This window comes from Ochotona princeps, chromosome 19 (assembly GCF_030435755.1).
Source record: "Ochotona princeps isolate mOchPri1 chromosome 19, mOchPri1.hap1, whole genome shotgun sequence".
Classification (NCBI taxonomy): Eukaryota; Metazoa; Chordata; class Mammalia; order Lagomorpha; family Ochotonidae; genus Ochotona; species Ochotona princeps.
In genome coordinates this window covers 30,490,954-30,514,916 of record NC_080850.1, presented here as the reverse complement: position 1 = coordinate 30,514,916, position 23,963 = coordinate 30,490,954, and the positions used below count along the sequence as shown (strand labels likewise).

Sequence of the window (23,963 nt, the reverse complement as noted above, 5' to 3'; positions counted from 1 at the left end):
TGGGGCAAGGTGGCGATGCTGTATTTTCACAGAGCAGGTTCTGAAGCTCCGCGCCTGCTGCTCTGGCTTCTGCTCCTCGCAGCCTGGCGGGCAGGGAGCGGCCAGCTGCGCTACTCGGTCCCCGAGGAGGCCAAACACGGCACGTTCGTGGGCCGCATCGCGCAGGACCTGGGGCTGCAGCTGGCCGAGCTGGTGCCGCGCCTGTTCCGGGTGGCGTCCAGGGGCGGCGCGGACCTGCTGGAGGTGAATCTGCAGAATGGCATCTTGTTCGTGAATTCTCGGCTGGACCGTGAGGAGCTGTGCGGGCGCAGCGCGGAGTGCAGCGTGCACCTGGAGGTGCTGGTGGAGCGTCCTCTGCAGGTGTTCCACGTGGAGGTGGAGGTGAGGGACATCAATGACAATGCGCCTGTGTTCTCCCGGCCAGAACAGAGATTGTTTATTTTAGAGTCAAGGCTGCCAGGTTCTTTGTTTCCAGTGGAGGGCGCATCGGACTTAGATATCGGAGCCAATGCAGAGCTGAGGTACAAACTAAACTCCAATGAGTATTTTGACTTGGATGTTAAATCAAATGAAGAAGGGACCAACATGTTAAAGCTGGTGTTGAAGAAACCTTTAGATAGAGAAGAAACCCAAGAACATCGTTTATTACTGACTGCAGTGGATGGAGGGAGACCAGAACTCACAGGTACCGTTCAGTTATTGGTCAGTGTGCTGGATGCCAATGACAATGCTCCAGAATTCGATAAACCTGTTTATAACATCAGGCTGTTGGAAAATACTCCCAATGGCACATTAGTGATTAAACTAAACGCCTCAGATGCAGATGAAGGCATCAATAAGGAAATTGACTATTTCATTAGTAACCTTGTGCTTGAGGAGGTAAAATCGAAGTTTGTAATTAATTCTGAGAGTGGCGAAATAAGAGTGAGGGGAGACTTGGACTACGAGGAGTACAATTTGTATGAAATTAATGTTGATGCTGTGGATAGAAGTACATTTCCACTGACGGGACATTGCAAAGTAATAGTGAAACTGCTGGACGTGAATGACAACACTCCGGAACTGACCATCACCTCACTTTTCCTGCCTGTCAAAGAGGACGCCCCACAGGGCACCGTCATCGCCCTCATCAGCGTGTCCGACCGCGACTCCGGCCCAAACGGACAGGTCACCTGCTCCCTCGAGCCCCACGTGCCCTTCAAGCTGCTGTCCACCTACAAGAACCACTACTCGCTGGTGCTCGACAGCGCCCTGGACCGCGAGAGCGTGTCTGGCTACGACGTGGTGGTGAGAGCGCGCGACGCGGGCTCGCCCCCGCGCTGGGCCAGCGCCAGCGTGCGGGTGGAGGTGGCCGACGTGAACGACAACGCGCCCCAGTTCGCGCAGGCCGAGTACACGGTGTTCGTGAAGGAGAACAACGCGCCGGGCTGCCACATCTTCACGGTGTCGGCGCAGGACGCGGACGCGCAGGAGAACGCGCGCGTGTGGTACTCGCTGGTGGAGCGTCGCGTGGGCGGGCGTGCGCTGTCGAGCTACGTGTCTGTGCACGGCGAGAGCGGCCGCGTGTACGCGCTGCAGCCGCTGGACCACGAGGAGCTGGAGGTGCTGCGCGTGGAGGTGAGCGCGCGCGACGCGGGCGCGCCTTCGCTGGGCAGCAACGTGACGCTGCAGGTGTTCGTGCTGGACGAGAACGACAACGCGCCCTGGCTGCTGGCGCGCGGCGCGGGCGGGCCTTTGGGGGCGGCTGTGGCTGCGAGCGAGCTGGTGCCGCGGTCGGCGGGCGCGGGCCACGTGGTGACGAAGGTGCGCGCGGTGGACTTGGACGCGGGCTACAACGCGTGGCTGTGGTTCGAGCTGCAGGCGGCGTCTGCGGGCGGCGCGCGCTGCCCGTTCCGCGTGGGCCTGTACACGGGCGAGATCAGCACGACGCGCGCCCTGGACGAGCTGGACGCTGCGCGCCAGCAGCTGGTGGTGCTGGTGCGGGACCACGGCGAGCCGGCGCTCACGGCCACGGCCACGGTGCTGGTGTCGCTGGTGGACGGCGGTCAGGCGGCGCCGTCGTGGTCGCGGGCGTCAGTGGCGGCGTCCTCGTCGGCGGGCGCGCTGGGTGGTGCGTCGTCGCTGGTGGACGTGAACGTGTACCTGGTGGTGGCGATCTGCGCGGTGTCGAGCCTGCTGGTGCTGACGCTGGTGGTGTGGGCGGCGGTGCGGTGCTCGTCGGGTGCAGCGTCGGCGGAGGGCGCGTGCGTGTCGGGTCCGGCGGCGGCGGCGGCGGCGGCGCTGGTGTGCTCGAGCGCGGTGGGGAGCTGGTCGTGCTCTCAGCGGAGGCGGCAGCGGGTGTGCTCTGGGGAGGGCCCGCCCAAGGCCGACCTCATGGCCTTCAGCCCCAGCCTTCCTCATGGTCCTGCCTCCAGCGAGAACGACAACGTGAGTTTTTAAATTCTTATTCACAGCAATTTGCCTCTAATTTATTGGTGTTCAGTATACCTTACTTTCATCTTTATTGCTTTTTAAAAAAGGTGGATATTGTATAATTGTCGCATCTTTTCCAGTATTTAAAGTATGCACTTCATTAAAATTAATTTAGTTGATAGTCTACTGAAATGTCTTGGAAATAATTGACTTACATTAGGCACCTCTCATGTATATTGTTAACTGTGGTCAATGTTTTTTTTTGTGAATAAGAGTTTTAGTGGTATGTTCAATGGAAACATTGTTTGGATTTGCAGAAGGATTAGTAGACAAATTAGTGAAGATTTATTTATTTGAAACATAGTAGCTGAGATGCAGAAACAGGTGTAGAAAGCCTGTATTATCATCTGAATCTACTACCCTGTGTCTGGCTCTGTTGTACTTGACTAGTACTGTTTCCTAGGCACATTAGTAGAGACCTGAAAAGGAAGTGGAGTAGTTGACTTTGCTGCCCAATATGGGTTGCTGTGACCGCATTAACACTCTTACACCCTGGTTCAGAACCCTGACCCCAAATGGACAGATTTTGAAATCATATTCTGCACATTTCGTTTTGTGATTACATGAAAATGTTTTTCCAGAGTCCATCAGTTTTACTTTTTATTGTTTCTTCTGAGTGTCAGTTAACTTTTAAAAAAACATTTATTTTTATTTTTAGAAAGCTTTAAAAAAGATTTATTTTTTTAATTGAACATCAGATATACACAGAGGAGAGACAGAGAGTAAAATATTCTATCCGACAATTCTCTCCCCAAATGGCCACCACAGCCGGGTAAGGTGATCTGAAGCCAGGAGCTAGACGCTTTTTCTGGGTCTTCCACAGGGGTGCAGGCTTTGCGCTATGCTCCACTGCTTGTCCAGGGTAGAAGTAGGGAGCTGGGTGGGAGGTGGGGCCACAGGGACACAAAGTCGGTGTCCATATGGGATCCTGGCCATTCAAAGTGAGGACTTTAGCTTCTAGGTTACTGCACTGGGTCCTCTTATTTTTGATTTTATGATAGCTCTGGGATTCCCCTTACCCTTTCTCCAAATTCCCTTCCCCCATCAGTTAACTTTTTCTACACTTACCTTTTCTATCATATTTCAACTCTGTCTAAACAGTTGGCCTTGCATACTCCTAATACATTTGACAGTTGTAATTTAAAAGTTAATGTCTTTGTTTTAATGGTTATTGAAAAAGAAATGAAGTACCATGGTTTAAAACTTTAATACAATAAAATTGAACAGTTAATATTTCCCTTGTACCGTCATCACAAGGATATTTAATATCTTAACAGTTCCACTTCTTGATTATCCTTCTAGAGATTTCTATATGCAGATAGTTTCCTTTGCTTTTCAGTCTCAGTTGTTAGCACTGCATTTAATCTTGCTGTTTTCCATTGAGCATGATTCAATCATGATGATTTCTCATTATTTAATGAGCTTTCTTATTTACCTACTTCTACAGTTTTATGTAGTTCTGATATATTATTATTTATTTGTTCTTATCTTTTTTAAGGGTTTATTTATTGTTTTTGCAAAATCAGGTATATATAGAAAGGAGAGTCAGAGGAAGATCTTTTGTCTGATGATTCACTCCCCAAGTGACTGCAAAGGCTGGAGCTGCATTGATCCGAAGCCAGGGGCTAAGAGCTCTTTCAGACCCATGCGGCTGCAGGGTCCCCAGGCTTTGAGGGTCCTCGAATGCTTTCCCAGGCCACAAGCAGGGAGCTGGATGGGAAGCGGGTCTACTGGGATTGGAACCGGCACCCAATGGGATATTGAGTGTTCAAGGTGAGGACTTAAGGCACTAGGCCACCATGTCGGGCCCCAATTTGCTCTTTTTTTTTTTTTTTAAAGATTTATTCATTTTATTACAGCCAGATATACACAGAGGAGGAGAGACAGAGAGGAAGATCTTCCGTCCGATGATTCACTCCCCAAGTGTGCCGCAACGGGCCAGTGCGCGCTGATCCGAAGCCGGGAACCTGGAACCTCTTCCGGGTCTCCCACGTGGGTACAGGGTCCCAATGCATTGGGCCGTCCTCAACTGCTTTCCCAGGCCACAAGCAGGGAGCTGGATGGGAAGTGGAGCTGCCGGGATTAGAACCGGCGCCCATATGGGATCCCGGGGCTTTCAAGGTGAGGACTTTAGCCGCTAGGCCACGCTGCCGGGCCCCTTGCTCTCTTTTTTTTTTTTTAAATATTTGTTTATTTTATTACAAAGTCAGATATACAGAGAGGAGGAGAGACAGAGAGGAAGATCTTCTGTCAATGATTCACTCCCCAAGTGAGCCGCAATGGCCAGTGTGGCGCGGATCTGAAGTCGGGAACCAGGAACCTCTTCCAGGTCTCCCACGCGGGTGCAGTGTCCCAATGCATTGGGCCGTCCTCGACTGCTTTCCCAGGCCACAAGCAGGGAGCTGGATGGGAAGTGGAGCTGCCAGGATTAGAACCAGTGCCCATATGGGATCCCGATTTGCTCTTAATATTGAAATTTAGTGGAATAATACATTTCCATGTATTTTGTGTATTTCTCAATTTATAAATTATTTTATTAGTGAGTATTGTGACCTCACTGTGAAAGTTCTAGCCTACTTTGATTAGAATATTACACTATATGTTATTCCTTTTCATTTTTAGATTAAAAAGAAATTTAGATATGTGACTGATGTAAACTCTTGAATTCAATTTTTTAAAAGATTTATTATTATTGGAAAGCCGGATATACAGAGAGGAGGAGAGACAGAGAGGAAGATCTTCCATCCGATGTTTCACTCCCCAAGTGAGCCACAATGGGGCGGTGTGCGCCGATCCGATGCCAGGAACCAGGAACCTCTTCCAGGTCTCCCACGTGGGTGCAGAGTCCCAATGCTTTGGGCCGTCCTCAACTGCTTTCCCAGGCCACAAGCAGGGAGCTGGATGGGAAGTGGAGCAGCCGGGATTAGAACCGGCGCCCATATGGGATCCTGGGGCTTTCGAGGCAAGGACTTTAGCTGCCAGACCACACCGCCGGGCCCTTGAATTCATTTTTAACAAATATTTTTGTTTAAAACAGTGCTGTGGTTTTGTGTAAAGTGGGTGGGTTTTCCTCCTGTCAAAGTGAATTTTATATTTTGGCGAAAATATGGATTTAGCAAGTAACAAATACTGCATAGTACCAATGAGAAAATAATTGCTCCCTTATTCTGTTGCATTATTTTTTATTCTCCCAAGTCCTTGTCAATAGCCTTTTGGTAGAGTACATGGATATTTTTTAAGACCTGAGGTTACTTTGGGTAAATGATAGAAATCGTTTCTACATTTGTGGTAAAAAAAATGCCAACTCTTATAAAATCAGTGTGTTTAATTTTGCAATATAAATTTATACATTTATATTATCAGTACATTTTTCTTTCCTGAGAGAGGTTATTGTTTGTACCTATATTGATTTTTTCCCTCCACATAATCTTTTCTGGTTAGAATGATCTATTTGAAAAAAAAATTGGGGGAAATGTAGTCTGTTTCTTAGGAGAAGGCCAGTATGCTTTTCTTTTCATGTTTATTTATTTTCCATGAAATATTTCAGTGTTTTAAATTCTTGTACATGGAAGGAGGAATAAAAATACTCTAATTGCAATTGGTACAACCTGCAATGCTAAAATGGATACACTATTTAATAATAAGCTAATCTTAATAGCAGAAATTAAATGTAGAAAGGATAGTTGGGTTAAAGTGTGTGAAAGACATTCACCCTTTGAAGAATAAACTTAAATTATCATCTTTCATGGAGGCCTGTGTTCTTGGGAGCAGAGAAACCTCTTGTCTTGGAATTCTTATTGAGCAGCATTTGAATGCTCTGACCAAGATCACTGACACAGAAACTCCACACAGTAACTCGAATCAAGTTAATTATTTCAAACCAGCTTCTCAAGGAGGAGCTGTGTATCATAGTTGGAATGTATGTGATGTAGTTCAGAATTTTGTAGTGGGTAAGAGGTGGCCATGTGTCATTTTAAGTTTAATTTGAAATTCCAGTTCTCTTCCTTCAGGAAAGAACTTCAGTTATCTCCAGTTGATGATATTAGGAATGAATTAATAGTAAAACTGATATTTATGATCAATTTTAGCATATAGGGTAGCACTTTTTCGTATAGGTAAACATATTATTAGCCTCATATTATTAGGCCTGAGCAGTGGCCTCATGGAGAAGAAAGGCTAGTGGTCTATGTTGTCTTCTAGTCTTGAAAGTGGGATTTCCATGGGACATCATTATAAACAACTTGGAAAATTTGCTTGTGATTACATTATCAGTCACCTAAGCATGATTCTAGTGTTTTGGGACTTTCTTGGCTTGCTGCAAATCATTGAAAGCTTTACTCATAATTATGGTGGCACATGAAAGACAGCTTTGCAGTATGAGCACTTTGAATAAGGACAAAGGAGAAAAACTTAAAATGGGTAGCATATAGAATGTTAACATTATTAAACACAATGTGAATGTCAGGGCAGTGAATTTTGGGATTATTAATCATTTGCTGTGTTTTCATTCTAAATGAAATTGTTTTTGAAGGATTCAACATTTATTGTTGATAATGATAAAAAATAAAGAAGGTGGTGTGGGAATAAAGGTAAACGTTTGGGAATAATTGAAGAAACATCTCATTGGAAGCTTGAAGTACAACAGAATACTTAAAGGGACAGAATACAGCATGACATGAAGTGAAGAGAAACACACAAGCTCACTGAGGAGTAGCTAAAGGATCAGGAGAAGTACAATGGGCAGAAATCTTCCTGGAATTTAAAAGGGTGAAGTATGTGACAGAAAAACAGCTGCAGTGGAAGGACTATCAAAATCTGCAAGTAAATCGAGAAACATAAAGAATATGCACTAAAACTTTGATCTGTTATTACATAAAAGAACCTCAAGAGTTTATACATAGAATGATAATAGACTTCAATAATTATGTAAACAATAATGTAAAAAGTGTAAACAACAATGCTTTATTTTAGATTCTTTTCTTCCACTGCAAATATATTTATGTGTGTTCTAGGACACACAAATATAGGAATGGGTATATTTCTTGCAAACAAAATATGTGTAATAGTTCGGACTTTGAACTTCTAAGACTCAGCGTGGATCATGGATATATTTGGTGGTGGACATTAATGTATAAAATATCGAAAAGAAAATGGCATGGTTATGAATTGATAGGTATCTTACTATAAATTAAGAGAAATTACATGGGATGATAATGTATGTTCAAATTACAAAAGCGAATGTGGCATATATTTCACAGAAGACAAAAAGACTTCCCGATTTTAGTTTAGAAATTTGAGTATAGCAAAGCTCAGTGACATTATCTCTTACCCTTTGGAACCACATGGTGTCGCTGTCCACCATGAAGCTATAAAGCCTTTTTCTGAAGCGAGTTCCTCCCATTGTTGAAACGACATATTACTGATGAACCATGGCTGACGCAGAATACAGTAAGTAGGGTTCATACAGCATTTCGTCTTCACTCAGAAAAGATCTTTCAATGGAAATAAAAAGAGAGGCATTTGACATGGTTTTTTCATCAGAAGGAAAACTGAGAACGCGACTTCTGCTGCTCTCGCTTCTTCTCCATGCAACCTGGCAGGCAGGGAGCGGCCAGCTGCGCTACTCGGTCCCCGAGGAGGCCAAACACGGCACGTTCGTGGGCCGCATCGCGCAGGACCTGGGGCTGCAGCTGGCCGAGCTGGTGCCGCGCCTGTTCCGGGTGGCGCCCAGGGGCGGCGCGGACCTGCTGGAGGTGAATCTGCAGAATGGCATCTTGTTCGTGAATTCTCGGCTGGACCGTGAGGAGCTGTGCGGGCGCAGCGCGGAGTGCAGCGTGCACCTGGAGGTGCTGGTGGAGCGTCCTCTGCAGGTGTTCCACGTGGAGGTGGAGGTGAGGGACATCAATGACAATGCGCCGGCTTTCCCGGTAAAGGAACAAAGACTGCAGATTTCTGAATCCAGGCTGCCAGGTTCTTTGTTTCCACTGGAGGGCGCATCTGATGCTGATGTTGGCTCAAATTCGATCTTGACCTATAAACTTAGTTCTAGCGAATACTTCGCATTAGATGTGAAAACAAATCGAGATGATGATGCACAAATAAGACTTGTGTTAAGTAAGCCTTTGGACAGAGAGGACACCCCGGAACACAACTTACTGCTGGTGGCCACAGATGGGGGAAAACCTGAGCTCACGGGCACCATGCAAGTGCGGGTCACCGTGCTGGACGTGAATGACAACGCGCCCAGTTTTGAACAGCCCGAGTATGAAGTGAGAATATTGGAAAACTCTGAAAACGGTACCAGCGTTATCAGACTGAATGCTTCTGACCCGGATGAAGGCGCCAACGGGGAAATTTCCTACTCTTTCAACAGCCTTGTCTCACCTGTGGTACTGGCACACTTTCACATAGACCCGGCTACTGGAGATGTAACTGTTCGAGGGAGTTTGGATTTCGAACACGTGAATTCATACAAAATCCGCATTGACGCGACAGACAAAGGTCACCCTCCAATGGCGGGTCACTGCACAGTTTTAGTGAAAGTTCTGGATACAAATGACAATGTGCCTGAGATTGTGTTGACATCCTTGTCATTGCCTGTCAAGGAGGATGCGCCACTGGGCACCGTCATCGCCCTCATCAGCGTGTCTGACCGCGACTCCGGCCCAAACGGGCAGGTCACCTGCTCCCTCGAGCCCCACGTGCCCTTCAAGCTGCTGTCCACCTACAAGAACCACTACTCGCTGGTGCTCGACAGCGCCCTGGACCGCGAGAGCGTGTCTGGCTACGACGTGGTGGTGAGAGCGCGCGACGCGGGCTCGCCCCCGCGCTGGGCCAGCGCCAGCGTGCGGGTGGAGGTGGCCGACGTGAACGACAACGCGCCCCAGTTCGCGCAGGCCGAGTACACGGTGTTCGTGAAGGAGAACAACGCGCCGGGCTGCCACATCTTCACGGTGTCGGCGCAGGACGCGGACGCGCAGGAGAACGCGCGCGTGTGGTACTCGCTGGTGGAGCGTCGCGTGGGCGGGCGCGCGCTGTCGAGCTACGTGTCTGTGCACGGCGAGAGCGGCCGCGTGTACGCGCTGCAGCCGCTGGACCACGAGGAGCTGGAGGTGCTGCGCGTGGAGGTGAGCGCGCGCGACGCGGGCGCGCCTTCGCTGGGCAGCAACGTGACGCTGCAGGTGTTCGTGCTGGACGAGAACGACAACGCGCCCTGGCTGCTGGCGCGCGGCGCGGGCGGGCCTTTGGGGGCGGCTGTGGCTGCGAGCGAGCTGGTGCCGCGGTCGGCGGGCGCGGGCCACGTGGTGACGAAGGTGCGCGCGGTGGACTTGGACGCGGGCTACAACGCGTGGCTGTGGTTCGAGCTGCAGGCGGCGTCTGCGGGCGGCGCGCGCTGCCCGTTCCGCGTGGGCCTGTACACGGGCGAGATCAGCACGACGCGCGCCCTGGACGAGCTGGACGCTGCGCGCCAGCAGCTGGTGGTGCTGGTGCGGGACCACGGCGAGCCGGCGCTCACGGCCACGGCCACGGTGCTGGTGTCGCTGGTGGACGGCGGTCAGGCGGCGCCGTCGTGGTCGCGGGCGTCAGTGGCGGCGTCCTCGTCGGCGGGCGCGCTGGGTGGTGCGTCGTCGCTGGTGGACGTGAACGTGTACCTGGTGGTGGCGATCTGCGCGGTGTCGAGCCTGCTGGTGCTGACGCTGGTGGTGTGGGCGGCGGTGCGGTGCTCGTCGGGTGCAGCGTCGGCGGAGGGCGCGTGCGTGTCGGGTCCGGCGGCGGCGGCGGCGGCGGCGGCGCTGGTGTGCTCGAGCGCGGTGGGGAGCTGGTCGTGCTCGCAGCGGAGGCGGCAGCGGGTGTGCTCTGGGGAGGGCCCGCCCAAGGCCGACCTCATGGCCTTCAGCCCCAGCCTTCCTCATGGTCCCATCTCCACAGACAACGACAACGTGAGTTTTAAATAGTTACTTTTTTTTCTTTCTTTTTAATTTTTTAAATAAACATTTTAAATTGAAAACGTCAACCTTTTTCTCAATCACTTCTAATGGAAATCTTTGTTAGTAGTAGTGTTTGTTTTCCGTTTTTGTGTGATATGCTCTATTTGTCTGGTTAATGGAATTAGTTTAGTTGAATGAGCTCCTTGGTTTACCTAATTCAGTGCTGTTTATTATAATAGGTAATACTTGTTGTTTTTTTTTTAGCATTTTAAAATAAGCATTCATATTTTTTGTTATATATAGGATTTCCATATATTCCCACTCCGACTTTGAATGATTACAAATGCAGTGGCAGTATAATATGATGTATATTATCAGCTGAGTTGTTTTGTGTTCTTGCCTGTTTTCAAACTTCTGTTTTCAATGTTATCTGCCTTGTTTACTCTTTAACATTTTAAAAGTTTTCATTTTTCGGGGGTGGGAGAAAATTTGGTACTGTGGACAGTTCTTTGAGAATGTATTCAAATGCACATAAGTAAGCTTATGCTGGACTCAAGCTAGGAATCCAGAGTTCACTCTCAGTTTCTGAAGTGCATCGCAGGGACCAAAGCAGTTAAGCTGTGTCTGGGAGACTCCCAGTGTGCTTGTTAGCAGGAAGTTGGAGCAGAAGCAAGCAGCAGAACAGGAAAATGGCACTTCATTCCCAGAGGCCTCTTGAATGCTCTGCTCAGTGTTCATCCTGGATTTTCTTTGTGTGTGTGTGTGCAGAAGATTTTTTTTTTTAACATAAAGGACTTCCCTTTTATATCATATTTGTATTACATCACTTTTTATGTTGTAGAACTGTGGTTTCCATTTTCATGATGAATTCATATTAAGTGTTTTTTTTAAAGATTTATTTATTTTTATTACAAAGTCAGATATATAGAGAGGAGGAGAAATAGAGAGGAAGATCTTCCGTCTGATGATTCACTCCCCAAGTGGCCACAACGGCCGGTACTGTGCTGATCCAAAGCCAGGAGCCAGGAACTTCCTCCAGGTCTCCCACAGGGGTGCAGGGTCCCAAAGCTTTGGGAAGTAGAGCTGCCGGGACTGGTGCCCATAGGGATCCTGGAGTGTTGAAGGTGAGGACTTTAGCCACTGGGCCACGCTGCTGGGGCCCCATATTAAGTTTTTAAAATACAATTTAACAAGCAATTTGATAGTTTTGTTTCTTCTTAGTACAGGAAATACATTCACAGTCAATTTTTAATTGAATTTGCTCTATAGTAGAAACTCTTTGTTAGCGTCTTCTTGTATAATGCATTGTACCTGTCTGATTTCCTGAAGCAGTTTCAGTGTCTTTTGTTTTCTTGAAGATTATGTATTTTTCAGAAATCTGCCTGATTTTGGAGAAACTAATAATCATAGTATAATGTTGCTGTTCTCCAGGTTGCATGTTCCGTCCCAATTTCTATTTTTGTTTTTTTTATTTTGTTTTAAAAGAGGTCCCTCATTCTTTTCTACTGTTTTCTCACTAGAAATGCTTGCATCTTGGTTCTGTCATTGTGTTGCCCTGGATTGGATCACTGCATCCCATCTTGGAGCACCCAGTCAGGGCTTCGCTGCTGTGTTTGTGATCCTGCACCCTGATAATGTGCTTGGGGAGACAGCAGAGTGCTTGGACTCCTGAGCCTGTGGTGGATGTGAATGGAGTTCTGGGCTCCTGGCTTGGCCTGGCCCAGCTTCATGTATGGCAGTCATTTGGCAAATAAAACTTTAGACACAATCTCTCTCTTTCGCTAATTCTGCTTTTCTTTTTTTTAAATATTTTTTTAAAATTTTTATTCGAAAGCCAGATATACCAAGAGGCGAGACAGAGAGGAAGATTTTCTGTCCAATGAATGGTTCATTCCCTAAGCAGCCACAATGGCTGGAACTGAGCCAATCTGAAGCCAGGAGCCCAGATCCTCTTCCGGGTCTCCCACGTGGGTGCAGTGTCCCAAAGCTTTGGGCCATCCTCTACTGCTTTCCCAGGCCACAAGCAGGGAGTTGGTTGGGAAGTGGGCCCACTGGGATTAGAACCAGCGCCTATATGGGATCCTTGCAGGCATGTTCAAGGTGAAGATTTTAACTGCTATGCTATTGCGCTGGACCCTAATTCTGCTTTTGAAATAATGGAATAAGTCTAAAAATATGTGCATGGGAATATTATGGTTTAATCATCAAAGTCTTTCCTGTGGACATTGATGGTAAATAATTTAAGTATTCAAATTCATGGCTTCAAATTATCACAAATAATTTGGTTGGTAGTTAGATATGGTTGTCATCTTTCACTATTGGTAATATGAATGTATTTAGCTTTGTGAAGTGGTAGTATTGTAAACAGCTAATGAGGTTTATCTGAGGCACAATTATTGCTAATTTGAAATCACAATATGCATATTTTTAGATATTTATTTTTATTGGAAAATCAGATATACAGAGAGGAGGAGAGACAGAGAGGAAGATCTTCCGTCCGATGATTCACTCCCCAAGTGGTCACAACGGCCGGTGCTGAGCCGATCCGAAGCCAGGAGCCTAGAACTTTCCTCCAAGTCTCCCACACAGGTGCAGGATCTCAAAGCTTTGGGCCAACCTCAACTGCTTTCCCAGGCCACAAGCAGGGAGCTGGATGGGAAGTGGAACTACCGGGATAAGAACTGGTACCCATAAGGGATCCCAGTGCGTTCAAGGGGAGCACTTTAGCTACTAGGCCACGGCACTGGGCCCAATCACAATATATTTTTAGGAAGGTTTTAGATACTATGCTACTTTTTTTGTGATTAATGTGAATAACATATACAGACTCATGAGCTTTCCCATAATTAATAAAATTATTTGCTGTAGGGTGTTACATTCACAATCACAAATAGACCAAAATTGCTATTGTTGAATGAACAGTCAATTTTGTAGAAATCCTTGAATACTTAGCCTCAAACTTTATAAAAGAGCAGAAAGAGATAAGGGGCAGTTTCAGACAACAAGACCCCTGCTGGTCCACTCTCTTTGCTTGCACTGCATCCAAGGCAGAACCAGGTTGAAGCCAGGAGGCCAGGAACTGCATCCCTGTCTTCAACCTTGGTGGCAGGCCGCCTAAGCACTTAAGCCATCACCTGGTAGTGGGAGTTGAGTCAGGACTGAAAGGCAGGCTCTCCAAATGCCAAGCAGGAGGTTGCATGCTTGCCTCCTGTTCTAGGCTTCTGAGGATGGACACTGCTGTTACTGCTTTACTCATTTGTAGTAATCTTACATGTCTATTCTTAAAAAGCCATCGTAGCACATTAAAACATTTTCTGGGCGGTAGTAGTTGATAGGGAATCCCCACTGCAATCGAATCTGCATTTACCATTATTTCATTTTTGGAAGTAAACCATTTAATAGAAGCCTACAACATTGCACTTTTGTCATGACTATTGATCTTTTTTTGGTCATATGAAGTTCTTAAAGAGAAAGGGAATAATGTTATTTTGTTAAAACTTTTGTTATATTTAGTATGAAATACTTCTCTTAAGAAGTTGAATAAGTACAATGAGGAGAAATGTGATGGTTTTCCTAACAACCTTCCTTCTGTTTTACTTGATCTTTGAAAGAATTTTCAGCATATATAGTTCATTTTCTGTAGCTAATAGAAGCATTACAGTGATTCCATGTTAATCACAATGTGAAACCTGGTTCTGAGGACTTTGAGTAAAAATCCACGTATAATCCTTTATTTAACCTCAAAAAATTTAAGCACTTAGTAAGGAGCACACTTATGACAGACTGTACAAAAGAAAATTTTCAACGTACAGGGTGGTGACATCTTTTTGGGCCATTTTTCTGAGTATAAGCAAATGAATCCTTTGTTTATCTGAAATAACTAGAAGTTTGGTGATGACATCAATAGAGGGGCTCTAGCTAAATGTGTTAAGATAGATTTTTTATCACATAAAGGTATTTTAAAAAACTCACCTCAGAGGTACTTTAACATATGCCACAATATTAACTAAAGTCAGGGTAGAGAAATACTTGTCATTGGAAATGTCTTCTTTTGGGAACTGATACTACAGTAACTCAGAGGCGATCTGTGGGGGGGGGGCATTTAGAATTAAAACTTAGAGCATATACTTTTTTAAAAAGATTTTTATTTTTTATTGCAAAGTCAGATATACAGAGAGGAGGAGAGACAGAGAGAAAGACCCTCCATCCGATGATTCTCTCCCCAAGTGAGCCTCAACGGCTGGTGCTGCGCCGATTCCGGGTCTCCCACACGGGTGCAGTGTCCCAAAGCTTTGGGCTGTCCTCGACTGCCTTCCCAGGCCCAAGCAGGAGCTGGATGGGAAGTGGAGCTGCCGGGATTAGAACTGACACCCATATGGGATCCTGGTGTGTTCAAGGGGAGAACTTTAGGCGCTCGGCCAAGCCGCCGGGCCCGGAGCATATACTTTTGTCATGGACTTTGAAGAATGAATGCAATTTTTGCAGATAAAGGTGATGTAATGAAACAAATATTCTGAGCAAAGAGTATGTGTAGAAAGACAGACTGTTTTCTGTAAAATATGATCCACACTAAAAAGTGGTTAGAGATAATATGGGAAAGATGGGTTCGTGGTCGTATCTTGTCAAGTGTGAGTCTAATGTTATGATGCTGTTCAAAAGGAAGGTAAACTCTTGGAGGTTTTAATGCAATACAATGAAAATTGCTTGAATTGTAAAAATTATTGGATGTCAAAGAAGAGACAGGCTATAGGCAAGCTTTTAATATGATACTCAAGAACAACGAGGTTTAGATATACATATAAATACATTTGGAGAATAGCTGTGTTCTAAAAATGTGAGTTTTCAAATAATCGGATTATGTAGTAGTGATTAGATATTCTTTTGATTTTAGTTAATCTGTTTTAAGAAGTGTAATGGTAGAGCTATGAAAACATCAAATAGGAGAGTAAAGTGGGGATGGCAGATATGGATTAAAGAATCCACAAAAAATAGGCTAGTTTGAAACTACACAAGCAGACACAAATGCTTAAAGGCCATGATTGAAAGAATAAAGATCAAAGCATAACTTAGAATAAGGCCTATATTTTGGAACATCATACTGAAGAATCAGGAGAAAAGATGAGTGGTAGAAATACTCCCAGAGTATTGTGGTTTGTGATATAAGAGCAGATCTATGAAGGAGAATGTATCAAGTGGGAGACCTATTTTAACAAGAGATATTAAGAAGTATTGTAAAGAGTATGCACTTGTATTTTTTCTTTAAGTAACTATTAGTAACTGAAACAGTTAACTGAACAAAACAAGTTGAAAACAATGCACAAGAAGTAAGATGAAATCAAGGAGAGAATTACATACCCATCACAGATGAATATAGGCAGTGTTTCTGCCTACCAGGAGCACAAGTTCACACAGGTTCAGAGGATAGTTCAAGCATCTGCTATCTGACGTATCAAAATCATGCTGAAGCGCTTGTATTACATGAATACTGACTGATGTTCAAAGATTTTTTTCTGACAAAATTTCATCAGTAAGTAGGGATCCCTTGCTGATAATAAGTATAAGGACCTGGATGGAATGATTATCTGAAACTGAAAAAGAAAGAATCTGATGGAAAACTGAGGAAGAAAAAGTAAAAATGTATTGCATAAAAAATTACTGTGAAGCCAATCAACACACGAATGTTATTACATATTGGAGCCGCTTGATGTCGCTGTCTAACAAGGACTGTAAAACTAAGCCCCAAAGATCTTGCTGCCAAGATGTGATTGCATAAAACCAACAATGGCAGCTGCAGCGGAACTGGCTTAAAAGGCTCCAGGCAACGACTGCTTCTCTTTATATCAAGCAAGAATAGAGGATAAGAATAAAAGGAGTAATTGACATGGTGTTTTCCTGGCGAAGAAATACGGGATTCCCGATGTTGCTGCTCTGGCTTCTGCTCCTCGCAGCCTGGCGGGCAGGGAGCGGCCAGCTGCGCTACTCGGTCCCCGAGGAGGCCAAACACGGCACGTTCGTGGGCCGCATCGCGCAGGACCTGGGGCTGCAGCTGGCCGAGCTGGTGCCGCGCCTGTTCCGGGTGGCGCCCAGGGGCGGCGCGGACCTGCTGGAGGTGAATCTGCAGAATGGCATCTTGTTCGTGAATTCTCGGCTGGACCGTGAGGAGCTGTGCGGGCGCAGCGCGGAGTGCAGCGTGCACCTGGAGGTGCTGGTGGAGCGTCCTCTGCAGGTGTTCCACGTGGAGGTGGAGGTGAGGGACATCAATGACAATGCACCAGTATTCCCCTTAAAGGAACTAAGAATGCAGATTTATGAATCGAGACTGCCAGGCTCTTTGTTTCCACTGGAGGGCGCATCAGATGCGGACATTGGAGCGAATGCAGTTTTAACCTATACCCTTCACTCCAGTGATCACTTTGCGCTGGTTGTGAATTCAGAGAATCAAGAGGTCGAACTCGTATTAAGAAAGCCTTTGGACAGAGAGGACACCCCGGAACACAACTTACTGCTGGTGGCCACAGATGGGGGAAAACCTGAGCTCACAGGCTCCATGCAAGTGCGGGTCACCGTGCTGGACGTGAATGACAACGCGCCCAGTTTTGAACAGCCCGAGTATGAAGTGAGAATATTGGAAAACTCTGAAAACGGTACCAGCGTTATCAGACTGAATGCTTCTGACCCGGATGAAGGCGCCAACGGGGAAATTTCCTACTCTTTCAACAGCCTTGTCTCACCTGTGGTACTGGCACACTTTCACATAGACCCGGCTACTGGAGATGTAACTGTTCGAGGGAGTTTGGATTTCGAACACGTGAATTCATACAAAATCCGCATTGACGCGACAGACAAAGGTCACCCTCCAATGGCGGGTCACTGCACAGTTTTAGTGAAAGTTCTGGATACAAATGACAATGTGCCTGAGATTGTGTTGACATCCTTGTCATTGCCTGTCAAGGAGGATGCGTCACTGGGCACCGTCATCGCCCTCATCAGCGTGTCTGACCGCGACTCCGGCCCAAACGGGCAGGTCACCTGCTCCCTCGAGCCCCACTTGCCCTTCAAGCTGCTGTCCACCTACAAGAACCACTACTCGCTGGTGCTCGACAGCGCCCTGGACCGCGAGAGCGTGTCTGGCTACGACGTGGTGGTGAGAGCGCGCGACGCGGGCTCGCCCCCGCGCTGGGCCAGCGCCAGCGTGCGGGTGGAGGTGGCCGACGTGAACGACAACGCGCCCCAGTTCGCGCAGGCCGAGTACACGGTGTTCGTGAAGGAGAACAACGCGCCGGGCTGCCACATCTTCACGGTGTCGGCGCAGGACGCGGACGCGCAGGAGAACGCGCGCGTGTGGTACTCGCTGGTGGAGCGTCGCGTGGGCGGGCGCGCGCTGTCGAGCTACGTGTCTGTGCACGGCGAGAGCGGCCGCGTGTATGCGCTGCAGCCGCTGGACCACGAGGAGCTGGAGGTGCTGCGCGTGGAGGTGAGCGCGCGCGACGCGGGCGCGCCTTCGCTGGGCAGCAACGTGACGCTGCAGGTGTTCGTGCTGGACGAGAACGACAACGCGCCCTGGCTGCTGGCGCGCGGCGCGGGCGGGCCTTTGGGGGCGGCTGTGGCTGCGAGCGAGCTGGTGCCGCGGTCGGCGGGCGCGGGCCACGTGGTGACGAAGGTGCGCGCGGTGGACTTGGACGCGGGCTACAACGCGTGGCTGTGGTTCGAGCTGCAGGCGGCGTCTGCGGGCGGCGCGCGCTGCCCGTTCCGCGTGGGCCTGTACACGGGCGAGATCAGCACGACGCGCGCCCTGGACGAGCTGGACGCTGCGCGCCAGCAGCTGGTGGTGCTGGTGCGGGACCACGGCGAGCCGGCGCTCACGGCCACGGCCACGGTGCTGGTGTCGCTGGTGGACGGCGGTCAGGCGGCGCCGTCGTGGTCGCGGGCGTCAGTGGCGGCGTCCGCGTCGGCGGGCGCGCTGGGTGGTGCGTCGTCGCTGGTGGACGTGAACGTGTACCTGGTGGTGGCGATCTGCGCGGTGTCGAGCCTGCTGGTGCTGACGCTGGTGGTGTGGGCGGCGGTGCGGTGCTCGTCGGGTGCAGCGTCGGCGGAGGGCGCGTGCGTGTCGGGTCCGGCGGCGGCGGCGGCGGCGGCGGCGCTGGTGTGCTCGAGCGCGGTGGGGAGCTGGTCGTGCTCGCAGCGGAGGCGGCAGCGGGTGTGCTCTGGGGAGGGCCCGCCCAAGGCCGACCTCATGGCCTTCAGCCCCAGCCTCCCTCCGTGTCCTGTATCTGTAGATGGAGCACAACCACCTGTTCCGTTTGACTGCGCTGAAAAGGTAGGTGCTCCTTGTATTTACTAAATTAAACAATTTTTTATTTGAGAGGACATGTGATTAATTTGTATAATTAAAGAAATTATCCTGTCTTGTTTATCCTGAGCCATACTAGCTTGGAATCATTCCCATATATTCCTTTATGTTTGAAAGAGATTCTCGTGTTTATATATAATAATAATCACTGCAATTCCTGTTCCATTGAGTAATGGAATAGTTAATATCTAAGAGATTAGTGAGAGATGCTGAATTCCAGATCGTGAGCTGTTGTTGTAGTTGATAACCAGCGTGAAAGCCGTATTAAACGTGATTTATTTAAAACTTGAAGTTCAGTATAGTTTTGTATTGTGCTTTGCGTCTTTAGTTGCCGGCTGTTGATGATAATTGATTCTCTGGATCGTGTCGCCATCTCTCTGTTCACTAGTTCTCTCTAGTTGGAGAGTTTAGGGAATGTTAGTTGTGCAGCACTCTGTATTGATCGCTTCAGTAACTTCCGCAAATTTCTAGACACAGTTGCTCCACTGGGAATCTAATTTCGTCAGATAAAGATCTCCCCATTGAAACTTGTGCAAAATATGTTTCTAGATGTCTGACGATGTAGAGTTTAACGAAATGCAGATGAACAATGTTTTATGCAATCAAAACTAAATTTCTGATTGTAGTGCGAATATTTTCCTGAGAGTGGCTTTTTTTTTTCGTGAAAGACATTTTCATTTGTCAATCAGTTTATTTTCAATTGACTGATAAAATTATTTGGAAAGTAAGGGCTAATATTTAGCGTTATGTTGAAATACAACGTTTGGAACTTAGAAACGCCTACTGGCAGTTTGGTTGAGAACTTCGCTTTTATCTTAATGGTTCAAAGATAAGGAGTCCGGATGTGAGAATGCCTGGACTACGGGCAGAATCACATCGATGGTTCTCCATTTCTGTGTTTAGCCCTAGCTATCTTGTGTTAGTTGTGTTTTGAAAAGTTCAGTTGTACTATCAATTTTGTTTGTTGTGTGATTTCTATTTCTGTTAGCTATTTCATTTTATTTTGTGTATATTTACAAGACACTCTATTTAAAATCTCATGGAGCAAAATCCAAATGGCCTTGAAAATAGTCTCTTTTTTAAAGGTTTATTTTTATTGGAAAGTCAGATATACAGAGAGAAGGAGAGAGAGAGAGAGAAAGATGTTCCATCCACTGGTTGGTTCACTCGCCACTTGGCCGCAATAGCCAGACCTGAGCCAATCTGGAGCCAGGAGCTTCTTCCTGGTCTCCCACATGGGTGTAGGATCCCAAGGCTTTGGTCTGTCCTCCACTGCCTTCCCAGGCCACAGGCAGGCAGCTGGAAGGGAAGTGGAACATCTGTGATATGACCAGCACCCATATGGGATCCCAGCAAATAGGAAGATTTTTACTACTAGGTTATCGTGCAGGGCCCTTGGAAGTAGTTGTAGCAATAGTGATTGAAATGCATATCAGACTTTATTTCAAATTATTTTTTTCCAAAATTTACACTCTAAAAGACATATTTGAACATGCTAAAATATAATGAATTTGTTTCCATTTTATTTCTTTCAAAACTTGAGCAGTCTGATTTCCTGTCATAAAAGCCATGTCCCTCCATACAACTCACCATTCACTTTCAAGAATGTTTTTCATGGCAGGAATTTGAATGCTGGTTTGAGCATGAGACCAATTATCTGATTATATGATGGGGATTAAGTGATTAGTATGAATGTCATTTCCCAGAAAAAGACAGTCCCTCCTGTCTTTTATGGCTAACTTTTTTTTTTAAACTACTCATCGTGTCCTTTACAATGAAAAATACGTCCCTATAGCCATGGTACTTGTGTAGTTTTGTGGCTTAGTCCCTTAAATTAATCTTTATTCTCTCCCAGATTTGGGGTTGTGATCTTTGTAAATTTCCAGAGGAGCCATGAGCAACTTGATAATGCATCTGTCTTTAGAAATCATTAGGAAGCATGGCCAGGGAGTCTGGGATTTGAAGAGACTGGGGTATTTGATCAGGTGAGAGCATGGAAGGCACTTGAATGTTTTGTCTGAAAGTTGTTGCCATATGTTTCTCTAAGATTTCTCAGCCAAGCCAGAAACAGGAAGCCTGTAAAATGCTCCTGCTGCTGCAGTACTTCTTAAACTATCGTTGTAACAGGATAAATAAGTTGTCACTCAGACACTTTTGAAAGAGGCATTCTACATAAGCACACAGGACAATAGACAGAGCAGCCTGTTTCAGGTTCAATTGGTTTATGATCAGCATAGCTTCTGCTCTACTGGTATTAACTGCATTAGCAGCACCCCGAGTATTCACTGCACATGAACACCCCATCTTGGATGTTCCAAAATGTGTGGTAAGGGCAGATTTGCAGTTTAACAGTCATCTCAGATGATTCTTATCTAACTGGTGGCTTAAATCTATAACCCTATTTGATGCTTGATAAAACTGTTATATTTTTAATGTGTCACTTAAAAATAAAAATCCATTAAATAAAAAGGGTATTAGTTAAGCAACTCATGTAATTAAGCGCCTCAAATATATAGGGGTGTTTATGTTATTACACATATATGAAATGCACATGAGGCAATGGGCATTTGGCTGAACTGTTGGGACACCATTTAGGATACCTTATTAGAGTGCCTGGACTTGAGTCCTAGCTCTCCTCTCTATTCCAGTACCCTGCTAATGTGTACCCAAGGAGGCAGCTCAAGTATTTGTGCCCTGTATGGGAGACCTAGAATAAATTCTAGACTGCTGACTTCAGCCTTCTCCTGTCCCAGCTCTTTAAGCATTTTGAACATAAATCACCACATGGTTGGACATGGGTGTCTGTCTGTTTCTCTGCCTTTCAAATAAATAAAACAGGAATAGAATTTAGCTCATTGCATTATGTTGAGAATGATCAATTATAAGCTTGTTTTTACATTCTAGAAGGTAGCTCTATCTGAACATTGGTTTTGTTTATGCATGGATGTCATTACATTTTTTCTTAGATTTAAAAAAAAGATTTATTTTATCTTTATTGGAAAGTCAGATATACAGAGAAAAGGAGAGACAGAAAGATCTTCTGTCCGATGATTCACTCCCCAGGTGACTGCAATGGTTGATGCTAATCCGAAGCACCAAATGCTGATCCGAAGCCAGGAGCCCAGGTGCAGGGTCCCAAGGCTTTGGGACACCCCTGGCTGCCCTCTCAGGGCTCAAGCAGGGAGCTGGATAGGAAATGGGGCTGCCAGGATTAGGTCTGTAGCCCATATGGGATCCTGGCACATTCAAGGCAAGGACTTTAGCTGCTAGGCTATCGCACTAGGCCTGGATGTCATTATATTTTAATACAGGAGGTATAAGAAAAATTCCCCTAAAATCAGAATTTGAATAGATTTTGACATGGGTAAGAAATAGAGAAAGAAATAGAGAAGTAGAAATAGAGAATTAGAAAAACAGAATTTTAGGATGTATAAGCTGATAGAGTGACTCTGATTCTTGTCAATTTTCTTATTCATATATATGGTTGGTCAAGAATTGGAAATTATTTATACACCAACAATATCTTTTGCAAATCATAACATGAATAAATTAAATCAGATTTGTATAATAAAGACCCAAGTTTAGGGACTGGCCTGGTAGCCTCGTGGCTAATGTCCTCGCCTTGTTTGTGCTGGGATCCCAAACAACTGACGGTTCCTATGCTGGCTGCTCCCCTTCCCTTCTAACTTACTGCTTGTAGACTGGGAAAGCAGTTGAAGATGACTGAAGGCTTTGGGACCCTGCACCCACATGGGAGAGCCAGAAAGAGCTCATGGCTCCTGGCTTCAGATCAGCTGAGCTCTGGCCATTGTGGCTGGTTGGGGAGTGAACCGGCAGATGGAAAATCTTTCTCTCTGTCTCTCCTTCTCTCTGTAAATCTGACTTTCCAATAACAATAAATCTTACACAAATGAAACCCCCAAGTTTGTATTACATTTTCTTATTAATTATTAATTATCTTCTAATTAAAAACTCAGGTTTTCATTGGCATAGACACAACAATGGAGAATTTTTATTCCTAAATATAATTTTAAAATCTTTGAGAAATAATTATTTTCAGTGAAAGTTGTAATGAAAAATTTTGTTGACATTTCTAAAAATATTAAAATCTTGAAATACATCTTGTTAAGATGCTGGACTCTGTATTTGGTATACGCTTGCAATGAGGGAATCTCAACTGAACTTGAACTGTGGTTATGCAACAAAGTGGAGGAATCCACCATGGTGGGAGGGTTTGGGGAGGGGTGGGGAGAATCCAAGTACCTATGAAACTGTGTCACATAATACAATGTAATTAATGAATAAAAAAAAGAAATCCATCTTGTGTATTCAAAAAGCTTAAATATTGCAAGAACAAATGCAATTGAGCCTGAGAAAGGAAGTCTTAAACTTGTGAATTACTGTATTTGAATTATGATTAAAATACTTTTAGTCTAAGATATTATATGGTGAATCTTTTCCTGATTTAACTGATTTCTCAATGAAGACAATCATAAAGGCATTGTAGAGAAAATATTAAAGGCAAAGGGACAGTTTTTCCTGAGAAGAGATTGTGTTCTTAAGCACCATGAAAGACAAGTATGGACAAAGCCTGAAAACTGTTTCCATTTATGTTGTGCACACACTGCTTAAGCTGCTGTGCTGGACACTTAAAATACCATAATTCATTTAACCACGTATTGCTACCCACCAGTGTTGTGAAGTGGAGATTGAAGCAGGAGGAGATTATATAGCTGGATAATCAAGTTGCAAGACTGGTACATAAAACAATATGAATTTAAGTGGAGACATGTGATGTTGAAGTAGTCATCTCTTTGCATCCTTGTGATGTCTGGAACTTAAATGGATTTGTCAACACTGCAGGGGTATGCCTCCTTGAATGTCTAAATGAGGTTTACTGAATTTGAAGTCAATGACAAAGGAAACTAAGTTTCATAACTTTGAAAGACCTAAAGTTTCCAATCAACTAAAGCTAGTACACTCAGTAAGATGTAAATGCTGGGGGCTTATTCAGACCCATGAAAACCGTGGGGTTAGTGAAGGAATTACTCCTCTAAGCATATATATTAAAAATAATATTCACCTTTCTGCTATGTACGAAAGACATTGGGAAGATTTGAAGATGTAGGGAAAATACATGAAAGATCAGCTAAAAGAGCAATGCAAGAAGTTAAACTCCTGATTGTGAACTTACATATTAAGCCACCGGATGT

General features: G+C 45.9%; 3 protein-coding genes across 3 annotated transcripts; all 3 read left to right on the top strand.

Moving 5' to 3' along the window:
• The first annotated feature begins 11 nt into the window (after positions 1-11).
• On the top strand, positions 12-2,439 carry LOC131482678 (protocadherin alpha-5-like). Its single transcript, XM_058677821.1, has one exon. It carries the CDS (start codon positions 16-18, stop codon positions 2,437-2,439), a length of 2,424 nt encoding a protein of 807 aa, XP_058533804.1. The 5' UTR covers positions 12-15.
• Positions 2,440-7,970: 5,531 nt separating this feature from the next.
• Positions 7,971-10,427, top strand: LOC131482677 (protocadherin alpha-6-like). The gene has a single exon (XM_058677820.1). It carries the CDS (start codon positions 7,971-7,973, stop codon positions 10,425-10,427), a length of 2,457 nt encoding a protein of 818 aa, XP_058533803.1.
• Positions 10,428-16,281: 5,854 nt separating this feature from the next.
• LOC131482701 (protocadherin alpha-6-like) lies at positions 16,282-19,362 on the top strand. The gene is made up of 2 exons (XM_058677893.1): positions 16,282-18,717; positions 19,300-19,362. Exons 1-2 carry the CDS (start codon positions 16,282-16,284, stop codon positions 19,360-19,362), a joined length of 2,499 nt encoding a protein of 832 aa, XP_058533876.1.
• The last annotated feature ends 4,601 nt before the right edge of the window (positions 19,363-23,963 follow it).